This window comes from Falco rusticolus, chromosome 14 (assembly GCF_015220075.1).
Source record: "Falco rusticolus isolate bFalRus1 chromosome 14, bFalRus1.pri, whole genome shotgun sequence".
Lineage (NCBI taxonomy): Eukaryota > Metazoa > Chordata > Aves > Falconiformes > Falconidae > Falco > Falco rusticolus.
The window spans coordinates 7,834,037-7,860,454 of NC_051200.1; the positions used below are offsets into that span (position 1 = coordinate 7,834,037).

General features: G+C 41.9%; 1 protein-coding gene across 8 annotated transcripts in view; it reads left to right on the plus strand.

The window, feature by feature from the left end:
- The first annotated feature begins 1,243 nt into the window (after nucleotides 1–1,243).
- The window catches only part of KIAA1210 (KIAA1210 ortholog), a 45,858-nt gene continuing 20,683 nt past the window's right edge, over nucleotides 1,244–26,418 (plus strand). For 3 of the 8 annotated variants that reach the window (XM_037408581.1, XM_037408585.1, XM_037408589.1), the window contains exons 1-3: nucleotides 1,244–1,447; nucleotides 17,639–17,715; nucleotides 22,509–22,677. In XM_037408581.1, coding sequence (XP_037264478.1) covers nucleotides 1,386–1,447; nucleotides 17,639–17,715; nucleotides 22,509–22,677 — 308 coding nt within the window. In that variant the 5' untranslated portion in view covers nucleotides 1,244–1,385. Of the gene's footprint in view, nucleotides 1,448–2,352; nucleotides 2,441–10,035; nucleotides 10,199–16,859; nucleotides 17,401–17,638; nucleotides 17,716–22,508; nucleotides 22,678–26,418 lie in introns of those variants that run through there. The other 5 variants (XM_037408582.1, XM_037408586.1, XM_037408588.1 and 2 more) reach the window with 5 other exon arrangements.

Here is a 26,418-nt window from a genome sequence, read left to right on the forward strand (position 1 = left end):
AAAGTTCTGCACTGTTACGAATTTGATGTAGCTGAGTCAGTTATGGGACTTCTCAGCTGAGGTGCATTTCTCAACCTCCATGTCTCTTGTATGGGAAAGGTGTTAAAATAAAATATTTTTCCCAGGTATTCCAGAAGAACTGCTCCACCCTAGATCTGGTCTTGTTACTCAATGCCTTTAACTCATATAGAAACACTTGTATAAATACTCCCTCTTACTGGCTTGCCAGACCCAAGGATTCAAATACTATGTACTAGGCTGAAAACCAAAAATAAATTGGTTTTCTTCTGATCTTTTAGGAATGAGTGTAAATCTTTCCTTTGCAATTCTGACAATTATGAATTTATTTAAATATGCAAGCATGTGGGTTTTTTTCAAGAGCTGAGATTCTCACCAAGACATATGACTCCAGCAACAGGCTAACACTTTGTTACTGGCTGCTGGTACTCCCTAGCTGTGTGCAGGCAGCACAAACAATGTCTTGCCTCATCTCTCTGCTTTTACCTCAACAGGGGTCATTAACAGCCATGGTGTGGATTCATTTCCATATGAATTTAATACAATGTAATGTCAGAAATGTGTGTGGCTATGTTGTCCCCAGGGCTTGGGTCACCCCTGTGAATGAAGCTGCTTGAGGTTTATGTTCCCCAGCATTAAACCATAGCCATTTTCCTCCTTCCAGACCCAGTGAGGGTCTCCTTTAGTTGCGGTAGTAACAATGTTAGTGTACTGTCAGAGGGCATCACCAGGCAGTATTTTTCTCGTATGGGTGTGCTGGCTACTTTAAAGCCCAGAGCTTTTTGCCTGACCTTGCAATATTGCATGGATATATTTATTTATTTATTTTTCTTCTGTTAATGTGCAGAATAGCTTGTTAGAATAGATTGTGATTTACAGTGAGATGGGATAATGCCTGTTCTGGAAGGTCCCATGCACCCCTTATGTGCTGGAAATGATTACGGTTTTTAGTGGTTATTTCAAAGATGTTGCAAGTATCTTCTGTAGCCTTTCTCTGCCTAAAAAATAACAATAAAAATTAATCTCCTCAGGGCTTCTTCACATCCTAATTACAACCAAGCCTCTCATTAGTCCCACAGGGAGACAGAATCAAATGCCATATGGTATTTTACACTTAGGATGCTGTGCTTACCAAGAGCTGGAAGGAGACAGGAAAAGGGGGAGTTAACAATTCATAACCATGTATGGAACAGGCACAGCCCTCCTTGGACCCAGTTCAGCAGAGTCTGAGGGCCTCAGATCAGGAACTTTATCTGGCTAGTAATTGCATCGGCATGCTGGCTTTCTTGTGTGCGTGTGTGGGCATTTGGTGAGCAGGATACGAAGCAGAATCTTTGTGCTGGCATCCACACACAAGGATGAATTAAATGCACACATGCCTCCCGGGAAGGACCATGGCTGGATTCTACGGTTGCCTGAAAAGTAAAAAGTAAGTGCCATGCTAAGCCCTCCCCTCCACCTTTCCAAACTGAGCTGAGGCTAGTGGGTACTTTGAAATTCTGTCTTTGTTGTATTTTAGCAGCAGCACTGAAAAAAATGCTTATACCTTGAGACTGAAGTACCATTCTGAGTACAAAAGTGTGAAAAATCATTCCTGCCTGAAATACCAAATTGATCAAAATTGGTCATGTTTTTTTTCTTCAGAGGTATAAACATGAAATGCTGAAAAAGGAGTTAAGAATCTTTTCCTCTCTAATTATAACAAGAAGGAAAATGTTGTCTTCCTTATTGATTAGCTATATTGTTTATTTATTAACACATAAAAATGAGAAATACAGAAATGCACACTGGCTTTTAAAAAATGTTCATTTAGAATCTGGCAGTAAATGCTCTTTGAGAACTTGATGTGCTCAGTTTTTATATAAGGAACCTGAGGTTTGATTCTGTAGTTGCTCCCCGTTGAGAGATTTGGTTGTATTTAAAGGAAATATTTTTTTTTATTGCTTCACTGACATAATTCTGTTGGAGCAGACTGTAAAGGTAGAAGAGGATGCAACAATGCATGTTAGTATTTGTGCTTTAAACCACCATGAAGATACATTCTAGTTTTCTTTTGACATTGTCCCTGCTAAGGAATGGAACAAAATTTTCTGTTGCAAAAACTGAACAGTGGTTTTTCATCATGTTTTGCCTTAGCAGACTGTAGAGGGCTCTATTCTTGCACACAGTATGAGATTACAGAAAGTGAAAATGCACAGTGAAAGGCAAGCAAAGTTGTATCTCAAGGCTTAAGATGTGAATGCTGATAGCTAAATGTATGGGTAAGTCCTATTTAGCAGAGGGAAAAATAGGTAGTTCAAAGATTCACTCTTTCTCCTTGTCTCTCTCCTAAAGGTTGTATCCCTCATACCAACAGTTTGTCTCACATTATGCTAGTGGAAAGAGGCGTTTTCAAAGGCACATCAATCTTGTTGGATTTCAGGTAGCATTTCCATCCCATATTGACTTTTGTCTTCCTTTGAAATTTCTAACAGTGTCTATGAGAAGGAATTAATATTTGGAGAGTAAGTCTGCCTTAGATAAAGGGGAAGAATGCAATCAGAACTAGCAAAAGGGCTAAGAGTGAGTCCTGATGAAGGTAGGAGGATTGACACTTGAAAGAAAAATCAATTTACATTGTTTGTTTTATGCTAAGTTGTTTTTCCCCCAAACCCTCCAGCATCTAATGAAGTTAAAACAAACTTGGAGGTCTGAGAGAGGCTATAAAGGCCGGGTGGGTGAAGCTTTTTTCATGTGGCATACAATCTCTTCTTTACTGGTGGATCTCCACCTGATCTGTGGGGAATAGGGTTTTTTTTCATCAACAAATTCTTCTTTCTTGTTACTCTTCAGTTATGTCTTTACACTTGATATGTGTATAGATTGTATTCCTTGATCTGTTCTTTCAGCCTTGTGATGTGTTCCCAAGTGGATTAGTGCAACTATTAATACTCTGCAGTCTTTACAAATTTTATATGCTGCTTTGGCTGTGATTATTGGCAGTTAAAATGAATCTAAGACACCAATTGCAGTAACAGTGATGTTTTTAGCCTGAAATTAATTTTGGATTAAATTTAGTTGGAGTTTGACATGAAGTGTTTGTCCTTCTGGACAAATGGGTCACTGGAACGGCTTTCCTAAATCCTCACATGGTCATTTGACCTGTAGGAGTTACTTTGCTTTCTGAATGAAAGCTGTTTTGGAATGAAATTACTTTTATGTTTTAAACAATTGGCTTGGGTGCCAGTAGTGATTTAGACAAAGCAATGTAGAGCTCAGTGAAGGCCATAAAACCTGCCACTGATGCTGAGAAAGAGGGGGTCCATCCAGGGCTTTATGCTGCTGGATCTAGCTAACGCACCTGGGCTGTTTTAAAAGTTGCTTTGGGTAGTGCTCTGCTGTGTTGCTGTCACATTTACTTTCACTCCCCCACATTTTTCAAGGGGAAGCAAAGGCTCTGTCTTGATACATGGATAATGTATGGCTGAATCTGATCTTTGTGCAGAGTCTCCTGTCTCTGTGCTTTGTTAATGTTCTTTTATGAGATGTCACAAAAAAAAAATAATGCCCAAAGGTATCCACCAGGTAATTCTTCATCACAGCCCCGATCTTGGCTGCTATTCCACTGAAATGAAAGTTGTAGATTGCTTTCATATTTCTCTTTGACCAGCATCTGGATTCTGAATAATCTTAAATTGTTATTCTACTATGTTTATAGCTCATCATCCTTGTTGCAAAGTTTTGTTGTGCTTCATCCTAGTATGGTGCCAGAAATAAATATTAGACCTGGACAGATATGATGAAGTTTTCTAAAGTCTGTGGAGGGATCTTTTTATACATTGCTCAATTTTTGGTACTAGCCAAATATATAGTTATGAGCTGAAAATGTGGTTGCTTGAATAGTAAGGTTCACTGATGGTCAACACAAACTGCCAATTTCCAAAGACAAATATAGTATGCTAGAAGCTATATAAAATATTTGGCTGAAGGCTTTGCATGCCAGCTCAGAACTGGTTTCTGTAGCAGACTGTAAGGAAATGTATTTAACTGTTCTGTACTTAATGTGGTCACTCAGGGCTTCATGGTGCCTTTCATGAGCAATCCCAGAATTATGGACATATTTCAGTTTGAATGTCTTTGCTATGCCAAGCTCTGCACTTCCAGTGGGATACTGTGTTCTTTTCTTATAGTCCGAAATGATCAGAAAATTTTGATGTGCACTCTTGTCCTGCAAAGAGGTTCAGCATCTGAGTAAACTGAGTTGAACAAGGGATGCATCAGTGTAATTTTCAATACATTTTTGGATTGTTTGAGATGGAAGTCATTGCACATGTGGAATGATGTTATGACCATGAAATTGAGTAAAATGTGTTTTCTGGATTAGGTGCTGTTTCTGTGTTGCTGTAGCTTGCATTGTTGCCTGTTCAGATGAGCATCAGGAAGTGGTTTTGGTGTTTACTGGGATTATTGCAAAGATGGTATGGTGCTGTCCACATGATGGATAACCAAGTAGGCTCAGATGTCTGTTCACTGCTTCCCACACCTTCACCCCAAGCCCTCTTGTTGGAGAGGCTTGTAGAGGACAGTGGAAGGAGTGCCAGAAGTCCCTTGGTCCTTGGTGCGTAATACGCTTTTTACAGCTGTTATATGTGTGTGGAGTCCTTAGAGCCTTTGGTTCCCCCTCCACAGCAAGCAGCTGCTGTTTTAGCTTGGACACTAGCAAGTGGATTGGAAGTGTTTTAAAGCTCCACAAACTGCTATCAAAGTAGCAACTTGGCACTGTGAGTAATGGGGCAGTTTAAAACGCTTGGCTCTTCTCTGTCAGCAGCTCGTTCGCCTCCTGTGGCCTCTCTCACTTTTTGGAGGCATGTCATCACCATGGGGTCTAAGTAGCTATGTTTATTGACTGTCCACAGTACATGACACTGCTCTTTGGCACAGTTTTAGATATGGAGCATCTCTCCAGGACTCACAGGTTGTTTAAAGTGAGATGCTGAGTTCCCTGGCTATCCCTGCCTGTGGCATCCTCCACATACCTGGGCTTGGCTTGGCTCAGCAGCGGTCCATAGGCTCAGTGGGGCTGGCAGCTGTCAGGAGGCCGTGTGGCTTCCATGTTGGTGCATGCTGCCTGGAAGCTGTGGCAGAGCTAGTGCTGTGGTCCCATGGTGATCTAGGGGGTCTGCCTGTGTGGCCAGTGAATTCTGGTGAGGTGAAATTCTTCACATGAACACTTTGGAATTCTGAAATGTGTTTGTGTACCTGTCTTTACACCACTTTAACACAATATTTCCCAGGGAGGGCAAGAATTACTCATTTTCAGTTTTTCCATGTTTTTTTTTATTGAGATGAAAACATCTGAGGATGAAAGGTGCTTCCTGCCCAGCAAAGCTAGTTCATCAGTGCAGAGACTCCCTGGATCTACACAGGGGTGACAATACTGGGTATCAAGAAATAGGTGCAAGAGGCACAGCATTGGACAGAAGTGCTGTGCTTTTGTAGAAAGCGGAGAGCTCTCCCAGCTGGGGCCAAGTCAGAGAGGGTGAGCTGAGGTGGAAGGAATCCTTGGACATTGGGAGTCTTTCAGTGGAATCTTTGAATATGCAACCTATGAACATGTTCCTGTACATGGCAATTATACAGAGCATTTGGACATTTGTGAGTATTTTGTCTTCAGCCCACAGGAATTGTTCATTACAATGCCTGGTATTAAATGTGTGGAGGCTTAAGTGCTGTTTTCTTACTTAAGAATAGTAGAGAGGGTGAACAAAAGCAGTCAGGAGGTAGCAGAGCCATGGCACTGCAAGCATTTGAGCACAATTAGTACAATAGTGCTGTATTATTAACAAAAAGATCAACTATTTCTCTTTGTTGATTCATTCCATTTGATTCACCTCTGTGCAAGAAGCTCAGTTCTGGCTTAATACACCAGTGAGTCACTCCGCGCCTCCGAGTCCTTGTTCTGTTCATGCTTCTCCCTGGACAGTGTTTGTTTTAGCAGCCACCATGATGCGGCGCGTTTGCTGTCTGTAGGCAGAAGAATTCCAACCAGGCATGCCAGTTTGCTTTCAGCAGAACATCCCTTTCCCTATCACTAAGGTGCTGAGTATTTGGCAGATATGTACCTCTAATGCTGCCTGTCCGACTTCTCTTGCAGTGGAGCAGAAAATTCTTGGTTTGGGACAATCTGCCGAGTGTGATTCTCACTTTTCTGCACCATTTGGCAGGTTTTTTGTCTACATTATTTTGCCAGACTGAGCAATGAAAACATCTTGTCATAACTTTGCCTTGTGTTCTCTTCTTATACAAAAACTTCTGCTGCTCAAAGTGTCTAGCTTGTACCTTTACAGCCAACTGGAGAGATGAATTTGTCATTTCCTCCTTGTACAGAGGTCTAGAAAGTTTAATAGCCGTGTTGCGAAGGCCTAGAATTGGCTTTAGAAGCTGAAATCTGTCTATAGATAAGTGAGACAAAGATGTAGTAGGTCCAATCTGTACTTCCAGTAGATAATTACCTGAGCTGGTGTAGGGCAGCTAGAGCTGATTACTAGCCAAACTTAGGAAAATCTGAGATAAGTCTGTCTGTGGGGAAATCAAGAAAATCCCAAGGTAATTCCAAGGTTGATTCCCCCCCGTAATTTCTCCTAAAGGTTGCTGCTATAAGAAAACAGTTGAGCAGGAGGTGCTGTGCTCTAACATGATCCAAACATACAGTTCTGCATTAAATCTGTTGTAGTTTCAAGGTTGGTGAAAATATGATGGATTAAGGTGTTTTAAACAGTATTTTGAATACAGCAAATAATAACTGCAAACTTTTTGATTTTTTTAAAAATCTTGTTATATTATTCATAATAATTTTTATCAAGATGGCAGGTGGCCCTCCAAGACTCCATTGTGGGAGTCACTGTTTAAACAAACAAACAAAAAAAGTCAACCAGTTCATGTCCCGTCTGAGTTTGCTTGCAGATGCTGAGCTGTCACTGATCATCACTGCGTTAACAGTCAGGGTTGTCCTAACAGCTCAACATTTCCAACACAACGTGCATGAGAAAGCTGAGACCTGGGCCACATACATCATTATTCATTTTTTAACTGTGTCATTATACCGGTGTGTTGCTGCTGCATTCATATAGGTACAAGGTATTCTGTGGTCTATCGTATCCTGCCACCATGCTATAGCTTATTGGTACCTTTGTGACTGTTGTGGTTTAACCGCAGCCAGCAGCTAAGTCCCACGCAGCTGCTTGCTCCCTCCACTTGTTGGGATGGGGGAAAGAATCAGAAGAGTAAAAGTGGGAAAACTCATGGATTGAGATAAAGACGGTTTAACAGGTAAAGCCAGACCACGCACACAAGCAAAGCAGCCCAAGGCGTTCATCCAGCACCTGCCATGGGCAGGCGGTGCTCAGCCATCCCCAGGACGGCCGGGCTCCAGCACGCGTGACGGTGCCTGGGGAAGGCAAACGCCATCGCTGCAAACGTCCCCACATTCCTCCTCCTCCCCCAGCTTTACACGCTGAGCATGACGCCATACGGTGTGGGACATCTCCTGGGTCAGCTGGGGTCACCTGCCCCGGCTGTGCCCCCTCCCAGCTCCTTGTGCCCCCCAGCCCACTGGCTGGCTCTGTGCCAGCCCTGCTCAGCAATAGCGAAGACACCCCTGTGTCAGCAGCGCTGTTCCAGCACAAATCCAAAATGTAGATCCATACTAGTTACCGTGAAGAAAATGAACCCTGTCCCAGCCCAAATCAGTACACTGTTAGAGGGGATTGTAGCCCTCTCCACTGGAGCAGGGTAACTTGACTGTGCAGACAAAGCTGCCTGATTATGATTTTTAACCATCTAGCCAGAGCTAAGGCAGCTTTCCAGCTTCAGATTTTTGTGGTGCTTGTTTCTTTTGGCCTCTGAGTTTCAAGAATCTGGTGCTAATTAGTGAACTACGTTTGACTTTTATTCATGATGAATTCATTTATGCTTATTCATTCTCAAAAATATGTTAACTGTGTGCTTTTGCCAGGGCTTGTAAGTATTGCTCATCTAACAGCGTGGTTCTGATCCACACAGTAGTTCGGATACAAATGGCATGTATTTGAATGCTCTAGCTCAGAGTTATGATGCAGACATCATGTTAATCATCAAGCTGTCTGTGCACATGGGAAAATACAGATCTGACAGAGGTGCAGAGGAGTTGTTTGCTAGTTCACTCTAGCAGTCAAACTGCTTTCCATCATCTCCGTTTAGTGAAAGGAATGTTCCAGAAGTGGAAACTTCATTGCTTTCCTTCAAAAAAAGCAGATTGTCTTATTGCTTCCTTTCTTGTAGCCTTGGCCTGTGAAGACCTTACAGAATGTCTGTTCACATCTGATTCCCCCCGCCACTGCCTACTTGTCAGTACCCCATCTTGCAGTTCTTGCTTTTTTGTCACCCGCCTGGGTTTTTCTACTGTCATGCAACCTCTCTGCTGCCTGATGCTACCGTATCACCTTCTTCAAAACACAGTTGAATACAGCTTGATACTTCATTGGTGCAAAACAGCATTAGCTCAGATAATCTTATTTAATATGATCCTATTTTAGAGAGGTATTTGTGTCTGGAATCCTGGAGAAGCAGGATCCCTTTTTTGTGGTTGCTCATACTAAAGAGGAAAGTCAGTAGATGCCCTTGGGACAGGAATGGCTCAGAAGCTGCTTTAAGCACATGTATTACCTCCCTTGGTTCTAACAGTTCTCCATGTGCGTCAAGACCAAGTGTACTTCAGAAGCTGCCTAACTTGAGGCTTCAGAGAGAGCAGCCACGAGTGAAGAGCAGGGACAGCAGGAGGTTTCCTTTAGAGCAAAAAAAGGGAGACCCCCAAAGTTCACACATAGCTGCAGAAGAGTTCCTTCTACAAGGCTAGAAGCTGCCTCAGACCTTCCTTGATCAGGAGCCAAAATGGGGTCTGAATTCCAGAAATACCCGCAGGCAGTGGGAACTCAGGGGGTTTAGCCAGCCAGACACAGTATGTTTCAACATAGGAAGGAGCTGGCTTTGTTTTTATTTTTGTGTGTGTGCAGGCAGTAGATGTTGCCCCAACTAGGTTTTGGGACTTCACATGAAGAGAGATTTCCTGAGCTTCCTGCCAAAGGCAGCCTCTGAGACCACAAAGCCTGTGTTTTATTTGCTTTCTTGTAGCCAAAAGATGGCTCACTGTTTTTATGACAGTTTGATCTTCAGAGTGAAAATTTGTAACACAGTTCACCCTGGAAATTTCTGTTAGCCTCTCCTTTTTTTCAGTGTACTTTGAATTCTTGGGCATTAAATACCTATACTATCTCCTCTTGGTAGAAATGTGTCCTGGGAATTTTGATCTGTCTGAAAGTTTGGGGTTTTTTTTCGCCATCCTTAAGCTGCTTTTTAACCCACAAATTGAGGGATAAGTGACTGTTTTGGAAAAACCTTAAAAAACAGAAAGATTTAAACATAGTCTTAAGTCCCATGTTTCGGTTCTGGCATTCAGTTCACTATTGTTTCAGCCTCATTTCCCCTGCAATATTCAAACAGCTTAATTTGGTAAAAATGCCTCCAGACTCTTTCTTTCAGGCCCAGGATGAAATGATTCTTCATATACTGTGAGAATTAGGTCTTGGAAATCAGTGTGAGACTCAAATACAGGAGTATGGCAGATATGCATGCTACTCTTGCGAAATTTTATGGGTTTTGTTATTCATCTTTTTGTTGGCAGTGTCAGTGGGTATGATTCCAGCATGCTGGTCTCCCATAGTGGAGGTAGTGCTTAACTTCCCCATAGGGCTTGTAAGCTTTCCAGGCATTCAGTGTGACCATCTCGATTCCACCGGTAAAGAAACTCAAAGCTGAGTGATAAATAACTTGACTACTGCTGTCAGTCCAGTAATTTGCCCTTTTATCCAGCGGTAGAGCCAGGAAAATCAGCCAATTCTCCCAAGTCCCAGCCCAGTAGTCTCCATCTGCTAGGATATGTTTAAAAGATGAGCTCTGTCTTAGAGATTTTACTGTTTAAACTAATAATTCTCACCTTCACAGTTTGCAGATATTGGCAATTTCCATGGAGTTTTTTCAGACATGCAGTTTTTCAAGCCCCTGTAGAGCATGTTGAAGCCGGCTGATGGTAAACTCCTTTCCTTAGCTACCTTTTGCTGATCCCCGTGAAGCAGCCCGTGGACTCCCAGGGCTCTGCACACCACAGGTCAGATATCAGTCATCTAACTTTACGTTGGGAGGCCACAGGTGGAGCAAAATTAATTAGGAATTTGGAGAGGGGGTAAAAAGCACATGCACAAGCTAGAAAACAGTGGCCAAATATGCCCACCACCCAGGTCTGGGATGGAAAATTATGTGCATTTGTTGAATTAGCCACATGGAGAGGCAGAGACAGTAAGCTTTACTTTTATTTCCATTCTTAACTCTCTGACATCTTGACTCTGCCAGCATGAGGCATGCCTGCTGTTTAGTGATAGTGGCTTGATGTTTCCTGTTGCTTTGCTCTTTGAAACTGTTTCCAAAGGCAGTAACACTTACTGGGTGTAGCTCCCAAACTGGCAAAGGCAGCCTTTGGTTATATCCTTGATTTTTAAATGTATGTTCCCCCTCCCTCCCAACTACTCGAAATGCATCCGTGTCAAGTAGATCTTAAGAGTGTCTCTTACTGTTGGCATGGTACTAGCTCTTTAGCACAGTTGCTGGATGACTACTGCTGCTTTTCCATCTTTTTAGGAAGAGTGGAAGAAGATCCCCATTCCAGCTGTTTCCTGAATTTCCCCAGTGTGGTAGTGTGAAGAAAAAGAATTACTACACGGGAAAAGCACTGACTTATTCCTATGCTAATGCCAAATAGTGCAATTCAGCTGGGTCATTTAATGTACATTCCTTAAAAATAGAGGCAGTCTGGGCCCAAAATACTGGCTGAGCTCTTGCGTGTGCTTAGATGATGACCATGTTAGTGCCAGTCTTGGTCTGAGCAAAGGTCTGTCACATTTCTCCTGATTGGTGCAGATTAGAAAATACACTGGAAAAACTATGTGATAAATTATTATCAGGGACGGGCTATTCAGAAACATTTTGTTTAGATTTTGGCAAACAGGTAGATATTTGCTCTGTTGTCTGGGCAGATAGAAACTTGCAGTGGAGATCCTTGCACTGACAGTAACTACACAAGGTCATGCTAACAAGCACTGCAGAGTGATTAGGTGTACAAGGGCAGCTTGAAGTGGCATGTCCAAAACAGGTTGATCTATCTGGCCTGGGTGCCAAGCGTTGCAAAGCTATAGTAGTTTCAACTTCAGTTTGGTATCTTGAGCTCAGTACAAACTAACAGCTGCTCTGCTGCTGGTACCTGCTGCAGCTTTAAGGTGACACAGGCCTGCGTGTGCACGCTGCAGTTGTGTTCCCACGTGCAGGGTGACCGTTCTGCAGTGATGTAGCAAATGGCATGACTGCTGAGAGGGAGTGGAGACCAGGCAGCGTGCAGGGGACGGAGGCATTTACTCTCCCAGTTCCTGGACTGGTAACAGAGTGCATTTCCACTTTTTTTCTGTAGTAGCTTATGAACGTTTTTGTCTCATTTGCCCTTCCCCCTGCTTATCCTTTTGGCTTCTCACACAATTACAGACTGAGCCTGTGCGACTGTATGAAAGGCATTTCCTCCTGTTACTTTTTTTTTTCAGTCAGCTTCAGCCCACCAGCTGCTTTCCATTAGTGTTACACACACACTCACTAGGAGAGCAGCACATAATGCTTCAGGCACTGCTGAATAGCAGAAATCCTTCAGAACTGCTGTCAGACAGAGGCTTCTCAAAGCAGATTGTAGGTTAAAAGAGTTCAGCACATTGGGGCCTGTCTTCTGACAAGCCTTCTCAGAGAAGCCAAGGTGTGGGGACAGAGGGCAGTGAGGGGGTGTTGGCTGAAGGCAAAGTGTGTGAAAGCTGTGAATGGATCTCTTTATGTGAATGGTTGTTTGCTCTGGAAATCTCCTCAAGGGTAGGAGGTGAATGCTGCCTGTTGCTGTGGGTAATTATGACCCCCTGGTCATAACTTATCCTGGGAGAGTATTCTATTGATATTAAATATTATCTAGGTGCTTATCCAGACTTCCTGATCGCTACTATTACTGTATCATTGGTAATCCTTGGAAAAGGACCTTACACTTTCTTAAACTCTCCCTCCTGTGAAAATGACAAGAGCAATATTCAGTAACAATGTAAACTCTTCCCCTCGCTGTTATCAATGGAGGCAGTAGCAAGAGTCCTAATGTAAACTGCTGTTTGTGCTGTTCTCTTGTGCTTACCTAAAACGGCCACGGTCTGGCTAGGGACATACCAGCTAGGAGCTGGTAAAAAAAGCTGGGATTTTCATCCTAGAAACACTACAGTATACAAGAGTACAATGGGATCAGCTGTGCAAGGTCAGATCCCAGTTCCTGCTGTCATGTTGGGTCGTACGCTGTTTCAGCAAAGGTGTGTGGGGATCCCACACTATTCAGCATGTTCCCTGAACCTGGACCTGGAAGTGCAGTTCGCTCTGCTCATTGCATGGAGGGCAAAGGGCTTCTATTGAGCTTCTGATATGCTCAAGGGATGTGAAAATGAGATAGGAATCTTGCTGGCTCTGCTGCTGCTTTATGACTGACTGAAATCCTGTTCCATGGAGTAGCAGAGGGTAAACTTTACTTCACTTAAGTGTCATTGGATTAATGAGTTCATTGATAGTTAGCTTTGTAGGGTTCCTTGAGAACAAAGCCATCAGCCACATTTTGTCAGAACAAAGTCCTCTAATGTGCTTTAGTAAGACTGAGTGAAAATTTAACCTGTCAGTCACCTTTTTGCTGCGGTGAAAATTTAACCTGTCAGTCACCTTTTTGCTGCGGAACGTAATCTGAATACTAGACCATCCTGCATTCTCTGTCTCTTTGAAACTCGGTGCTGAGAAGAAACAGAGAGGGGCTTTCTCTGAGGTCCTGCTGTAGCTTGAAATGTATTCTTGGGGGAGGCTGGCTGCAGGATGGTGGCCTAGAGAACCAGATGAAGGAAGTGTATTTCCCAGTGATGATCCATCTTGCTGTGCAAAGTGTGTGTTCTGAAATGTGGAGCATAAGCTTGATTTCAAATAATTTTTGTAGCGTGAAGGAAATTGGTCTTTAAAAGCTCCAGGCAAAAATTTCACCTCTTTCTCTTGGCTGCTTACCATTGTCTATCTTCTGTAGGCTATAAAGATGCTAACTGAATCCAGTACTTTATATTCTTGAGTCTTTATTTCCTCAAGCATTTATTGGGTAGGAAAGAGGCTGTTCAGGATTCAACATCTCCTTTGATCTCTCTATCATAAGGCCTTCCGGAATGCTTATACAGAAGCATGGGACTAAAGCTGAAGAAACACTAAAGGTGGGGTAGGAGCTTCCTTGCTGTGCAGTCTCCAAGTGTTCTGCTCCACTGGAGAGACAGCAAGGAGGCTGTGTCCTGTTTCTGAGACTGAGCAGAAAGCGTCTGTCTTGGGCCTTTGTTAAATGCAGGAGACTTGAGGACTGTACAATGTTAACTTCCCAGGAGTCCTTAAATACACAAACCAAGCAGTGAAAGGGAATTGTCTTTTCTTCTTTTAGCTTCCCCCGCCCCGCCCCAATGTAGGTAGTCAGTAATGTACTCATCTGGGAAGAGGGAATGGTCAGAACACCACCCTGGGACTTTATTTCTTTTTCCCTGTCACTGCCCTCCCATAGAGCACTCCAAATATCTGGCCAGTTGCCCCATTTGTAGCAGGGAGACAGGAATTTTTCTCCAGTTCCTGGAGATTCTTTTTTTTCTCTTAAGACTCATTAGTTCCTTTAATGAGTTGAAGAGCCTCAAGTGAATGCAACACAGCAGGGTTATTAATAGAAGTTTTGTATGGGATAGCAGGGAGCCTAGATCTAAACCATCAAACCATGTGAAGGTAGTGGTGATTGCTAAGTAGGTCCTGCTGCCTGCTTTGAAAGTAAAGCAAGCCCTGCAATTTTGCAGGAGGTTTTGGTTTTTTTTTTTGCTTTAAAATACACCCTCGCAATGCAAATAAAGTCTAGTAATACCAGATTTTTTGTTGTGATTGCATCTGTATAGGAAGCCACTTCACAGTTTGCAAGTTAATTTATTGGGTTGTAGATGTAATGCCCCAGCCCATCACCCTGTGCAAGGAGAGATGAACACCATGTAGTCAGTCCTTGCTGCCCTCAGTAAGCTTTCGGTCATTTCCATGGCCTTATGCAGGAATTGCTGCAGTGGCCTTACTGGGCATGGCCAGGCCTGGCTTTTAGGGTGTCTAGGAGAGACTCAGCATCTTGTGGCCTGTGCACATGCAGGGATTGTGAGTACTGTTGGAGAGAGGATAAGAACATGATTAAAAAAGTTGTAGACTGGAGAAATGTGCCCACTGTTCCACTTCTAGTGGTAATCAAACGGTAGCTGGTACTTGACAACTCTACTCCCTTGGCCAGCCGTAGATATCAGTCTGTCACTGCTCTGCCTTGACTGTTCCCCCATGAGGGGAGTCTCCTTCCCCCCCTGTGAGCTCCTTCTCCCAGCTGTCCTCTAGCATCTCCTAGCCTGAAGAGTATCAGAAATACTGCTCTAAAAGGCCATTTATTTAACCTGATATTTTTATCACTAGAAATCAATATGCATATGGTATTTGTTTAAAACTTTGTCTCTAATGGCATAATGCTCTGGGAAAGCTTGCAGGGTGCACAGGATTCATACAGTTGATTGAACTGAACATACATGGTATTGATAGATCCTGATGCTGCGTCTGCCAGCTGTCGTTAAGGCCTGGAAGTGGTGAATGTCTGAAGATTCGATCAGTTAATGCCTGTGCACTCACATGTATTTGTGTTGATGGAGTTTTGTCCTCTTTTTCTCCATTATATTGATCCTCAGGCTAGGGTTTGTTGCTCAGAACATTTCCTATCTGTTCTCTGTAAAGTACAACTCACTGTCACCAGAAATAGAAGTCTAAGTGTCGACTAATTGCTAACTTTCCTTTGGGTGTGTCATCGAGCTTTTAATGATGGAACTTACACTTTGCTGTACATATATATATGTATTTTTTTTTCTTGTCGCTTAAATACTTGCTAACTTAAAGCTTGTAAAAATCTGTGATGGTTTCCCCTCACCTCAAGTCACTCTTCAGTTCACTGGAAAAAGATGATCCTGTGATGAGGTATACAAAGGCACCAAACCATTAGGTCCTAAATGGGGCACATTTGCAAACAACCAATGCACCCTTGCAATTGACACTTGACCTCCATATGCCCCAGAGAACTCAGCTATAAAATTGAGTTAATGCTGGAGCTGATTTAACTGTGAAGAGACTGCCTCGGAGCTGAACTGCTTTGCAATTATAGTTCTACTTGTATAAAAGATATACCAATTGGAAATAAATGCTTCCAGTTATAATAAACACAGCAGTCAAAATATCTCCAAAGGCTGGAAGGATTTGGAGTGAACGGCTGAGATGACTGAGTAATTTAAATAAATGTAGAGCTGGTGAAAGAAAAGCTGGATCTGAAAGCAGCATTTTCTCTTGCTTTGATTTTATTGAAGATGGGTAAAGCAGAAGTTAGAGGTCTAAATGAACCAGATGTCAGGCCCACTCACATTCTGTGAAAATAAGCTCATCTCTGGGGATTTGCCAGTTTGTCCTTGGAAATTTTTTGAGTGCTTTCTTGATGTTTTATTTCAAATGCATTTCCCTTTCCCTCAAGAAAAATCTAACATAATCAATATGCATGGTCTATAAAGTTGAGGAGGAAAATGGGAAAAAAATTCTTTTTAATACAGAGAATCTATGAGACAGTCTGCTGATGACCACTTTAATCAAAATATGCAGAAAATGCAGACATTTGCATGGATAGTTGATGAGACACGGGGGAAAAAAGGAAGAAGAGTTGAACGGTTATGATCATCCAAAAGGGAGAATCTTAAAAGTCTTATTTTTTTTGTTCCTTCTCAATACTGTCTAACATGTTTCAACATGAGGATGTTTCAAAAACATCCTCAGTGCTTCTTACTTGGAAAAGGTGTAATTGGTCCTGGTTGCTGCAATGACTTTTTCATTGATTTTAGCAGGTTGGGATGAGATTGCTTGGAACTACAGTGTGTTAATGCTCTCCTGTGTTCACTGCTCACAGATGATCCGTTCCAAACCAGAAGAAAACTGCAGTCTATAGTCTGTCTCCTCCATTTCTGCTACAGTACAGCAGCATGGCAGTTTGTGTATCTGTGTCTAGCACAGGGAAAGCTTACTTTGAGGTCTGTTTCTTTTTTTTTGCAGGAGCCCTGCTTCTTTTACCTCTGTGGTCTGTGTGTCATCCGTGTCCCACCTCCCACCTACCCCCCCCCCCCCCCTTTTTTTTTTTACAGTCCTATCGCCTCTGCCTCTGATTTTGTGCACCTTATCTTTTCAGGTTAACTGAGGATGTGGGCTTGTAGGAAAGTTCCAGTGCTTTTGGGCATGACAGATTATAGAATGTGTGGGTGATACAGAAGAAATAGAATAGTTTACTGATTTGTCAAATTGGTATAGAATCATAATCTTGCTTGCTGTTGAGATACTTAATTTGGCAGTTATACTGCCAAATTATACCATTTTGATGTGGAAAATTGTTAGATGAGGTCTATGCAGAAAAGGGAGCAGGATTTGTTTCTGGGTATTTTCATTTATTTGTAAAGATTTCTTACTCTTTAACTCCTGACACAGTACATTGGAACTGCTAACTATGTAAATGTATCACCTAGATATCTTCCATAACAAAGGACAATATTTATGAGCTGACCTGCTAAACTGTCACGTTTCTATTGTTGCTTGACATTTGTACTGTAACTCTTGTGGTCTGCTGCTTAGTTCCTTTGTGTCTAACAGACACCCGTTTAGGAGTCTTGGAAAATACATAGCGGAGCCAGTTAACATTGAATGATCTTAAAACTAGGCTGAACTTTTGTTTTCATCAGGGAGGAAGATGATGCCATCAGCTAATTTGGTTGATCAATAGCCCTGCTTGCGATAGGGTTTCAAAGCTTGTGGCTAAAAGCTGATTGCACTGAATCCAAAATAAATTTGATCTATTGGTTTCCACAAATGTAGCATAGCCCAGGATGATGCTTCAGTGCTGAAGCTTAACTAATTTTAATAACGCTGACAGACTAGCCTGGTGCCTGCTGTGAAGACACTGTAATACATGAACCCTCAGCAGCAGAGCACTTAAGATGTTTTTTTACAGTAGCATGGAGCTGTCACTCTCTAGAAAAGAGAAATCATAAATGTTCATTATTCTGAAGCTGGGAAGCTTTAGAGTCTTTGCTGAGCAAGTTTAATGACATCTTTCATTAATGCAAACTTTGATCCTGGTTTACTAAAAAGAGAGAGGTACTGGCAAGAAATTAGAGGGTTTGTTAGTTTTGGCTGGAGAAATAGGTGTTACTGAAAAATGAGGAAAAGCTTCGTGGCTGAAGTGCAAAAAAGTGTGCAAGCCATATTTCTGATAAGCATTTGAGTATGTAGTTTCAGAAAGGATCCAGCCATGTTCTTTCTTCATGTTGGGTGGGACCATATTCTGCTAGGAAAGTGGACTAAAATTTAACTGAAGCTTTCATCTCTATTTCAGTGACTATAACATGGCTACGGGGCCAACAGAGGTCACACAGTCACCTGAAACAGGAGAGACAGCTGAAGAGTGCACGGGTAAGCAGTTGTTCTCTGAAAGTATAGCTGATTTGGAAGTTGGGATTTATTTTCTTCAGGTTGGGGGGGCTGTAGTGACTTGTTTTGCAGTGTTGTTTTGGTTTTTGTATTGTAAAAAACCCCAACTCTGTGGCTTTGTCAGCTGGCTATATTATGGGAAGGATCTTTTAATGTACAGTACTGGAGGGTCATAACCTGATGGAGGATATTCTTTTCAATTCTGGCTTGGATTTTCAAAACCAAGATGTTAGAACTTAAAGGGCTCATTGTTGTGCCTGCTTTGATGTAGCCTACAGAGGTGGGGGCTGAGCGGTTTAGCCAGCCCCCGTCTGTGGGAGCTGTACCGGTATCCCTGCTGCAGCCTCGTTCTCTGCTTCTGGCCAGAGACAACCGTTTGTTACTTATTCTTTAAATGTAATTAAGTAAAAAAGTAAAAAGTAATTTCTCTACTTATGCCAAAGAGTTGTCTTAATTAAAGGAAATCCCCTTTGCCAGTGTTCAGACTATTCCTGAGGAGATAGGTGAATATGAAGAACAGTATCATGGCTGAGGCGTTTCATAAGTGGCTGTCATATCACTTGATACTTTTTCTTCTTTTCTTTGGCTAATGTCTTGCAATCAAATGTTTGTGTTTCAAAGGTCATTTTGCTTTATCCTTTAGAAATACCTTTGCCACCATCAAAAAGCAAATGGCAAAGTGACTGTCAGTTGAACTCTGCAGGGCAGATGGATGGGGTTGAAGAAAGTGTAATGATGGGTGCTCAGCAGTGGCTGGTTTCTTAAATTTAACCTAGTTTATCACATAGTCCAGGGTTACCCATGGCACACTGGCAAACTTGTGTGAGACCCACGCATGCTGATTTTGTATTTGGGTTCACTAGAAGATTCAGAAAATGGATCGATTTCTGACCTGGGTGATAGGGAAGGCAGGAGATGGCTTGCTGTCTTAAGTGTTGGCTCTAAACCGACCAGGAATATTTGTCTCAAACTGAACCGAAATTTAAAAAAGTTAAAGGCTGCTATGCTATTGCTGAAGTATTCAAGAGACACTTGACTGCACCTGGATCTTTTGTTTACTTTCCAGTTAATGTAGGATTGCTTCACCTCTTCCTCTTCATAGCTTTAATTGGCTGGTGATGTAAAGGCTCTAGGAGGCTAAAATCCCCAGCCTTCACAGTGTAGTCAATTAGATTGATTTCTTGAGCTTTACCTTCTTGTCTGACTAGTAGTAGAGGGCTTCCAGTGTGTGCTGCTCCTTCTTGATGGCAGTAATCAGGTCAGTCCAAAAACTGTCAGCACCCAATGTTAGCCTTACTGAATCCCATGATTTTATTGCCTGTCTGGCATTATCAGCTATTTTTTATGAAGCTAGACTCATGGTATTTTTTCACAATCTTGTCTGGATTTTTTTTTATCGTCTTGTTTTTATTGATGAAAATATCTAGTCCTTGGATTTCAGAAAAGAAATGGAAAATGTGTCCTAAACATACCTTAGGAAGTCGGAGAGCGTGGAAGATCCCGAAATTAACTGTTTAATTTAAATATGATCATTGAGCTCCCAAACTAGATGTTCCCTCTGCTTTTTAGTCTCAGTTTTGCACTGGAAAAAGCATCTTTTTCTCTTCTATCTTGTTATAGGGAAGAAGCATGAAAAGAGCAGAAAGATGCATTAATTTTCTGTGCACCGGAGAAACAATGAAATAGGCAGTACACAAACTATAAAAAATACAGAATAAACAAACTTTACAGAGAAAGCAAAATGCTTACTCCTACCCCTTTTTCTGTTATAATGGGCTAAATCATAGTTAACATAAGCAACTAGTTTTTGGGAAGGCTTTTGCTTTTGAGGGCAGTAGTCTTTAAATTTAATCTTTTATTTTTAATGACATAAAATTGAAGATTGGTAAATGTAAGAATTAAAAAATCATGAGTCATTATTCATCAGTGGGTGAAGGGGAGATAGACACATTTGAGCTTGGATTGTCTTTTTCTGCTGTGACTGGATTTTTGTTACGCAATGATTTTTTTCCATTGTAAGTAGTGAGATCCTCTTGTATATTATTATTAGTTCAAGTATCATAGAGCACTCTACCAATTTAGTGATATGTTGGGCTGCTTCACAGTGCACTGAAATGTAGGCACCTTTAAATTTAATGTGGCATGCTTTTAATGGTGTGTAAAACCAGCACACAAGTGTTCACAGCAGGAAACAAATATGAACACCGTCTTTCTGAACCATGTCTTTTTTGCCAAATGCTCTCACACAGAGCAGTCCCACAGTTTTCATCCACATGCAGCACTAAGTGTCTAGGAGTGATTTTTATCTGTTTCAGCATAATAATATGGCAAGTGCCCATTTTCTGGAACTGCAGGGAGGCTTTCTGTTTTCTCATTCATCTGAAACAGCTGAAGGCATGCAGCTGAGTAAGAGCATGGCTGAAGAGGAATTATTGCTGGAGGGGGTGTACCCTGCACATCAGTAATAAATTAGAGGCTAGAGAAGGCACTAAAAGTAACTGATGTGTCTGCATCAGAGGATCTCTGTGCACAACGATACCCAAGTGTTGTCCCGTGACAGCTGAGGTTTACTCATTGGCAGTGTCTGCAAATCCCTTCCATGGGCTCCATTCTAAAGTTAGCACCACTTCTGATCTAAAAAAATATTTGGAGTAGTACCTTGGCAGTGTTATCCTGTGTCTCTTTAAATGTCATCACTTTTTTTTGTTTGGTTTTTTTTTGTTGTTGTGTTATTTGTGTTGTGGGCTTTTTTTTAAACATTCCCTTGGTTCTCTGGAAATAGCAGCATCTAATTAAGCTCATCAGTAATACTTGCACTAGGATCGAACTTGCTTTCTGTCTGTACCACTGTCAGCTGACCAGCGTACATGAGAGTGTCCTTGTTTTTCATTTAGACTGCCTTTAAGTTGCAGGCCACTCTACATATAACAAAGTCTTCCGTTTTGTTCCTTGAGTTGTTGGACTGTGGTAGCACACATTGCTGAATTGGTAATTTTGGGACACTGTTTTCATGAAACTTTGTAATCTTTTGTTTTGCTCATCTGAAATAAACCAACTCAACTTTGACTGGGAGAATACCATACACATTATCTAATTGCTGATATGAATGGCAGTATTGGTAGGGAGGTATTTCTAAAGATTTTATAAATGATACTCGACATGCTTGTTTTATTTGAGAGGCACTGTGGTTTTCTGGTTGCTGTGTGACCTGCCTTCTCTTACCAGTTATTGCTATGGGCGCAGCATGAAACTCATCGGGCCCTGTCAGAGTCTTAACAAATCCAAAAGCCTTGGGGCCAGCTCTGTAATCTGGGGCAGGCAATATAACCCGTATGTTTTTTGTGACTATCTTATCCACTTACTGCCTGATAAGCAGCAGTGGAAGACAAAAAGGTCTTCCACCGATAAACTCTCCATAGGAGCACCACATCCTGTTGTTACTCAGATGAGTGGGAGCTACTGCTCTGCAGAGGTAGCCATTTCATCAGTCTGTGCCGGACAGTGTAGCAGTGTCCTTGTGTGTCCTGACACATGGTGCTGGCACTGGTTTTGAAAGCAGGGAGGAGGCAGGGCAAGTAGATCTCAGTTTCATTGTTTATTTCTCAAAGTGGCTACTGTCTGATGCAGCTGTGTGGTGGCACAGTTTCAGCCCAGATAAGGCCCATTGGCAGAGATCCCTACACGTACAGGGCACACGTTGAGACAGAGCATCGCCGACTAAATCATTGCTGGGAGAAGACAATAATTGTGTTGAAATAATGCCTTGCTTATGAAGGAGTCCTCCAGCTGTGGGCATTTATTATGCCCACTGCTGTAAAGTATTAATTGAACAATGAATTTGGCTCAGATATGCAGTGATGTTATTGCTCTGCATATGTATTTAAGTAAATCACAGGGTCTTAGTACAATAGTTTGGCCCAAACTGCTCCAAACTTACCCCTCAATGTAAGGGTCAGTGACAAAATGCAGCACTTGTGTGCTGAAAGAAAATACAAGTAAGAATGTTAAAGTATCTTAGGTTATTAAAAATGAAATGTCAGTGATGTTTTCTATGGTTTATTTTGTTCTTTTTGTATTTTCATTTGGACAATGGAAAATCTGAAATCAGATTAACAGTTCTCTAATTTCTTTCTTAGGAGTGCTATGTTTAGGGGTTTAATGTCCTGCTGGGCAGTGTCTTAATCTAAGTTTGCTCCATTGCCCTTGAAGGAGTTGCTGATTTTATTTTGGGGCAGTGGTTTAATGTGGAAACAGATATTTTGGGTTTAGAGTTTATGAATTCTTTTGCCAATTTCAATCTTTTTACCAAATGTTAAATATCCTTGAGGTGTTGTCTCCTTACAGGATTGAGTAAAGAGAAAGCAGAACTAAACTGAGCTAAGTAAAGAGCACTATGAGTAAAGACATTTAACAATAAGAGTTAAAGACATTGGCATCAATTTTTTAAATGAAAATATACCAACTGTGATTGGCATGATCACTGTTCAGTTGTAGGTAGATGCATTCTCTGTATAAGGGGTATTTTTCATAAACTGGAACCTAAGTAGGCACCACTATTGTCAGTGTAATGCCAGTGTTGCTTTATAGGCAGCAAATGTAAGAACTGCAGCTTCACCTTTCACTGGACTCCACCACTGAATTATTTACAAAGGAGCCGACTAAAACTGAATGGGCTGCTCTAGCTTTGAGGCTTCCTCTAGAATTTAAGAGATAACATTCTCCAATCTAAGCAACACCTCCAACTTCCATAAATTTTCATTTTTCTCATGTTGCAGGAAAGAAAAAATCCAAATTTCAGACTTTCAAGAACTTCTTTGCCAAGAAGAAAAGGAAAGACCCTCCACCTCCCAGGGGGGAGAGTAATTTAAAACCTTGCCAGTCCAGCAGCGATGTCAGCATCTCTGTGCTCGACACTACTGCACTTCATTCACCAAAGGAGGCTGGGTAAGCTGGCGGGGAAGGAAAATAAATAAATAAAAGCGGACCTCTCACAGCAGTAGGATGAAAGCATGAGTTGGCCCCTTAGGAGCAACCTCTGTCCAAGTTTATACAAAACAAGCCCTAATGCTGATGAAGGAATTCCAGGAATTTCCTCTTTCTTTGCTAGTGCTTCAAAAGCCAGCCAGGAAAGGAGGGGGAGGGCAGCCAGGGGCAGGGTGATCCAATCTCTTAGTCTAGAACTGCAGATAGCCCAGATTGTTTTGATTGGTTTTAGTGTCTGAAATCTGTCCTGGAAGGTCCGATCAGCAACTTTACAAGAGGATGATGATTGGCTAGTGCTAGTACAGAGAATACGTGTGAAGTTGAGTTGCTGTTCTTTAGCATCAGTGCCCTCTGTCATGGCTGAGGTAAAAGGAAAGAAATATTTTTGGTGTATTATCAGTATGAGATTGCTGCTTTAACTTTCTTACATAGCAGTTTAGGTATAGATAACAACTGAAGGCCTCTAGTTTTGTGTCAGCTACCCTTGGAGGGCTGTGCACATAAGGTGAGGTTTGCAAGTCCTTAAGGAGTGCCCAGAGCAATTTTCACAACCCTGAATGATGTTAGTTCCAAAACTTACCCTTTTTTCAGTTAGTGTAAAACAAACACTTGGACTGCTAACACTGCTTCACTGATAACCCTAGACCATCAACCTATACAACACTTCCCTTGCATGTCTCAAACTGAATCTAGGGTGGGACAACCCTCTGAACATGGTTATGGTTCTCACCGGGGTGTCATGGACCAGTATCTGGCAACCTATAATTTGGCTGTTTTCCATCTCCCCACCCTCCTCGTACTCCCCTGCTAGCTACTCAGCTAGGCCTGTCTTTGGATTACCCTAGGCCTTGGGCTGTGGAGCTGCAGACTAACAAGGTGTGACAAAACACCAGCCACATCCTATGGTTTGCTGTGTTCTTTTGGAGAAGACGTTGGATGGGTGACACTGGCAAAGGGCATGAATAGGTGACTGGGGTGGGACACACTGAAATCAGCATTGCTGCCAAATGCTTGGTATCACCAAAGAAGGCATTTGGTAGAGCTGGACACTGCATTTCTTTTGGTGGAACAGCTTATAGATGTTATTTTCTTATGTGTGCCTGTTCCTCCTCTCCCCACCTTTCCCCACTCTCTTCTGTTGCGTTTATGTAACGCATCATGGAAATTATCGGAATGAAACAACAGTCTCTCTATTTTGTTTGTTAGCATAACAGCGACAGAGTAAGTGACCACACAACCAGTCCCCTGGAGTAAGGGAATTAGACTGACTCAGCTAACCCAGTCGAAAGTTTAGGAACAGCTGAGCTTACTCCGCCAGGCCATAGGAGGTATCTGGCTTAAAAATCAACTGTCTGCTCCAGAGGCAGCATGAGTGCGAACTCTTTCTCTTGCCCTTAACCAAGTACTTAAAGTCCATTTGCTGTTTACCTCAGCACTACCCTCCAGTGATAATGAACTGTTTTGCAAGATCAGAAATCAGGAATTGAGTAAAACCCTTCTGTTTTTTCCCTTAGAGATAGGATCAGATGGACTATCCAAAAAAATTAAGAGCAGGTGTTTGTGCTACTTGAAAACCCTATCATGTCCAGACCCTGCAGGCATAAGCATGCTTTGTAAGTACCTAGAGAGACTGAACTACACAATCCTTTGGAAAACCTGATCCTGAAAGTGAGTGGAAATACAACTTGTGAAAGTTTTATAGCAGGACCCTGAGCTCTGCAATTTCTGGCATGCAGAATTTCAAAACCAATCCTAGAACAGTGCTGCTGTTTGTTTGTTCTTGAGGCAGAAGCACTGCTTTGCTTTTTCCTTCCTTTTTTTTTATCTTTTTTTTTTTTTTTTTCTTTTTAAACTGTGTGTGGTGGTTTGACCCTGGCTGGACACCAGGTGCCCACCAAAGCTGCTCTATCACTCCCCTCCTCAGCTGAACAGGGGAGAGAAAATAGAATGAGTCTCATGAGTTGAGATAAGGGCAGGGAGATCACTCACGAATGACCATCAGGGGCAAATCATGGGGGAAGCTTCTGGCAGCTTCTCACAGAAACCACCCCTCCAGCCCCCCACTACCAAAGCTTGGCCATGCAAACCCAATACACCATGTAATCTTTTTAAAATTTAACTTCTCAGAATACTAACCAGAGACCAAACCCCCAGATGTGCCAAAGGCTTCTTGTAACAACCAAAGGGATGTGTCTAGATGTCAGGGTGCTGTAAGGAATCGATAGGATTACGCATCTGTGAAGGGGAAGGAAGCATTATGTGCCACTGCCTCTTTATCTTTCAAGAGGCATGAGTTTTGAATGGAAATAGGAAAACCTGGATGGCAAAGTTAAAGCGTGACTGCTTTTCTGTATTATCAAAGGGATAAAAGACCTTACATAGCGGAAAATTGGGTCCCAAATAGTCTTAATCCAGTTAAAAAGCTTTGAGCAGGAAAAACTGCTGGGACAACATGTAAAATTGTCCTGGTCTTTGTAATGAACACTCACTGCTTTGGCAGGCTGCAGTCGTTTTTGAGAGGGTGGCTGCCTGAAGGAATTGTGTCACCTTTCTTCCCCTCACCTCAAACACTAGTAAAAGGCGTGGGGTTGCAGCAGGAAGAAGTGGAAGATAGCACAGGCCATGAGGAGTTTAGGAGTGGCTTTATTGCTGGCTGTTGAGTCCCATCATTTCCTCAGTCTTGCTAGCTCGAGTGTCTGATACACATGAGCATTTGTATAGGGAAACCACTGTGGAGATACAATGGCTAAAACATCTGAGGGTTTAACTAACAGTGCATCTTTAACTTCAGTGCAAATATGAATACACTGCCTGGAATTACATGTGAATGTATATTTGCACATAAGAGATTCATCTATACTAAAGCCGCAGTTAATTCTATATTTAATCCAGTGCTCTTTTTGTGACTGCCAAAAGAAAATACAGTAATTTGCCTGCAAACACATATGAAACATGAGCAGAGAGAGAGAAAAAGAAGCAGATCTTGTACTGGCAGCCTCAAAAATAAGGAAGCCTCAGCTCTTCTTGCTAAAGAATTCCAAGTAAAGGAAGTGAGGAAATCCCCAGTTAAGAAGGTTAATACATCCTAATGCACATGTATAGTAAATAAAATATGCCAACTAATAATGAATATACATTACAGTAAAAAAAAGTTGCATGACACTGTCTTTCTGAATGCAGTAAAATTATGTCTTGCCCATATAGAGTGTCTTTCATCCTGAAAAAGACTCAAAAATCAAACACACAAAAAGATGGGATGACTTCATTCACTTTAGTGGTGAAATAAGGCAAGTGCCTTAGTTGTGTGTAGAACTGCTGTCCTATAAACTAACACAGGCATTAACTACTACATACACCAGGAGAAAGCATGAACTGACCTGTGCTGTGAGGGCAAGAGTTCAGATTGTCTTCAACACAACATAAACACAGAGAAAAACTGTTTTGCCCTACTGTGAGACTTGGTATAACTGTATACAGATTGACTGTACCTTTGGGGCAACAGGAGGATTAGTCAAGCAGACAAAGGAGGTGTTGTCTCTGGAGATGTAAAGAAGGGAAATGCAGGAGGAAAAAAAAAAAAAAAAAAGAAAGGAATTTTTTTGGGGTTTTTTACATGGTGTATTTACCTTACGAAAGTTCACAGTCTTTCAGGGCTTTCTTCTAAATAAAGAGAGAATCTGGGGTTAGGCAAACAGCAGAAAC